At 37.0% G+C, this 3,392-nt stretch overlaps 1 protein-coding gene across 1 annotated transcript; it reads right to left on the bottom strand.

Annotated features, from left to right (window-relative positions):
• Window positions 1-434: 434 nt before the first annotated feature.
• Window positions 435-3,054, bottom strand: LOC104109780 (transcription factor SRM1-like). Its single transcript, XM_009619140.4, has 2 exons — window positions 2,590-3,054; window positions 435-1,090 (listed from the first exon to the last, which is right to left on the bottom strand). Exons 1-2 carry the CDS (start codon window positions 2,943-2,945, stop codon window positions 838-840), a joined length of 609 nt encoding a protein of 202 aa, XP_009617435.1. The 5' UTR covers window positions 2,946-3,054; the 3' UTR covers window positions 435-837.
• Window positions 3,055-3,392: the final 338 nt, after the last annotated feature.

The raw sequence follows: 3,392 nt of genomic DNA on the forward strand, positions 1-3,392 counted from the left end.
AATTACTTTGACTTTTGAATGAGATGGACCCCATCAATAAAACCTAACCTCCTTAGAATATGAATAAGAGTTGGACATGCCCAACTCTTTATAGTAAGCTTGCAAAATATCAATGCTATGTCGTCTTATTTATTGTCGTTCAAAGTTTGTAATTTTAGTTTCCGCGTGACGCCTTATTATTTCAATCCCAACAACTATGAGTTCGAAGGAACGAAGAGTAGTCTACAAGACGATTGCTTTAAAGACGAGATGAAATCTTTCTTTCTCATCCTAAGCTGTGAAATCAACCCTCTGTGTACTCAACCTTGACAATCAGAGTTAATTTGTTGTTAGGTCTAGTTAAAGCTAGAGATGTTTCTGCAATTTAACTTGACTTCATAGTAAATTGCTAATATCAAGTTACAGTAGAAGATGCAGGACCATAGAACATAATCTTCATCAAAGAAAAGGCAAACACATTGAATACCGTTTCGTCCTACTACAAAAATCCAACAATTTCCACTAACTATATATAATAATAACATGTTAAAGATCGATATATAAGCTCCAAAATTCACTAAATAATTCCCTAAATCAACTGTCAGCTAGCTGAGTCTTGGAGTAATGGTAAAGTTGTAGCTGTGTGACCTATAGGTTACGGGTTCGAACTGTGGAATCAGCCGCCGATGCTTGCATCAAAATAGACTACCTACATCACACCCCGTTTGGGTGCGGCTCTTCCCCGAATCCTGCGTAAACGCAGGATGATTCGTGCACCGGGCTACCCAACTGTCAGCTAGCTATGAAGAAAAACTTTACAAGTTTGGATAGTCCATTGTAACATTCATGTACCATTATTTACAAAGGGAAGTTGTAATTCTGATAGACTCCTTGATTCTGGTTATTGTTTTGAGGAAGCAGAATATTGGTATCCACTGTAATGTCATGAATGCTGGACCTTTTCCTTTCTTTCTTTTTCATTGACTCTTGTCTCTTAAAGTATTTTTGAGCATGACTTGCCACCTGCATAGGAGTTCTTGTTACCACTACATTTCTTGAAATGCTTCTCCAGTCACCCTTTCCATATCTCTCCAGCCCAATAAGGAATAATCTGAGAGAAGAAATTCAAGGATTGTAAGTCAACATAACATTAACATCCCTTTCATAAGAGAAGGGAGCTTTGGAGCAACGGCAAAATTGTCTCTGTGTGACCTATAAGTCATGAGTTCCAGCCCTGGGAGCAGTCGCTAATGTTTGTGGATTAGGGTAATTAAACTGTATACATTACACCCCTTGGGGTGCAACCCTTTCCCGGACCATGTGTGAATGCGGGATGCGTCGTGCACCGGATTAACCTATATAGGTCAAACGAATCTTTGTATGCATATGCCTATTCCCTCCGTCCTATTTTATGTGACAAAGGTTGAATAAGCACTAAGTTTAAGAAAAAACGAAAAACGTTTAAAACTTGTGGATTGCGTGTTTTAAACATGTCATAACATTTTTGTGATTATAAGACTTTTGAAATTTGTAGTCCCAAACAAACAATATTATTTGTATGGCTGTCAAAAGCATCTCATAAAGCTAAAATGAAAAGTTTAAGTTAAACTGTTTTTAAAATAAAAGGGTGGTAGTCTTTTACGAACGAACTAAAAAGGAAATGTTGCCACACAAACTGGATCACATAATGGTCGGTCGAATCCCCTTGACACAAGAGAAGCTTTCAAAGGTGTTCGTTGTATTAAATTGTGAGTACAACTCATAGGTGCGACACTTTAGTATTTTCTTGAATCTCCTTCATGAAAATCTCGTCTTCCCTTAAGTGTGACAAGTGCCTTCCAATCAACGGAGATATCGAACCTACCTTTTGACTTTATTCAGAGACCTAAATATTAAATAGTGACAACTAGCCCGGTTTGTCATAATAAAATCTTTTAATGTAACATAGAGATAAGGATATGTAACTAGTTTAAATTAAAGAGGCTCATTTTCAGCTAAAATCTTGTTACTTTACTGACTTCATATTTTTCTAAAGCAATCTTTAAACTCTTCATATCGGAAACGCTAAGAAGAGCGATAAATAAATTAACCCAGAATAGTACCCAATAGGTAATTAAGAAGACTTATAAGGCGGAAAATATTGAGGACGACAAGGATTATAGGTTGTAAACTCACATAATTTTCCAAAAGTAAGAAAATTGTACCAACAACAACAACAACAACAAACTCAGTGCAATTCCACGAGTGAGGTCTGGAGACGGTAGTGTACGCAGACCTTATTCCTATCTTGAGAAGGTAGAGAAGCTATTTCCGATAGATTCTCGGCTCAAAAGCCTAAATACCACTGATACTTATATCAAGGTAGGTTGCCTACATTACATCTCCTTAGAGTGCATCTCTTCCCCGCACCCTGCGTGAACGCGGGATCGGGATGTGCACCAGGATGCCCTTTTTTTTATATATTTAAAATCTGATTCCACAATTTTAAAAGTAAAATAAATTCTAAATTCTAAATTCACCTCAAGCAATATGATATGTATTGATGGAATATATGTAGACCACACAATGAAATAGTGTTGCACAAATAATTAAGACACGAGTGGGGAAAACCTGTGTTCTTCTGGGGTCCAAGGGGTGCCCTTTTTCCTGATCTGTTCAGCATGGTTCTTGTAATTTGATTCAAAAGAGATATTATGACTGGTTCTGGTTCTGGTTCCAGATTCAGGCTCCCACTCGGAAGAACGATGATTGTAACTCGGGATGTCGACTCGTCCCGAGTCAATCACGAACACATCATGGACAAGTGCATCATAGTGAGCCATAACATCCTCAGGACTCTTACCAGGAACATGAATTGCAATTTTCTGCCATCTGTTAACAACACCTTCAGGGTACATAACTAAAGCCTCCTCGAATAACTTGTCCTCGTACCTTGTCCATGTCGACGTTGAATGAATCATGTACATGGTTTTAGCAATTATATATTGTAGTTTTCTGAATCTACTACTTGTTTCCTGTTTGTTTTGTTGTTTGCGTCAGAAGGATTTTGGTGAAAAGACCAAGTGGATAGTGCATAGTTGGAAGAGATAGTTGTGTATATATTAGGGTTTTTTGGGGGAAAAAATCAAAATTAGGCTGATTTACAATTAGTAATTAAAAAATAGTCATTCTTTCAAAAATAATTGAAATTTAGCGCGTTTTCGTGTAAAGATAAAATCTGAACAAAAATATTCTTGAAAATCCGGAATAATTCCAGCATAATAGGCCGGAGTTCGAATGCTTTACTAATGTGTTGGAGTTCCAACATAATATGTTACAAGTTTATACGCAAGAGCTCTATAATCCGGCATATTATGCTGGACCTTTTAGTATTTTAGCTGAGGTATTTTCGACTAGATTTTATCTTTGCATAT

Source organism: Nicotiana tomentosiformis, chromosome 4 (genome assembly GCF_000390325.3).
Source record: "Nicotiana tomentosiformis chromosome 4, ASM39032v3, whole genome shotgun sequence".
Lineage (NCBI taxonomy): Eukaryota > Viridiplantae > Streptophyta > Magnoliopsida > Solanales > Solanaceae > Nicotiana > Nicotiana tomentosiformis.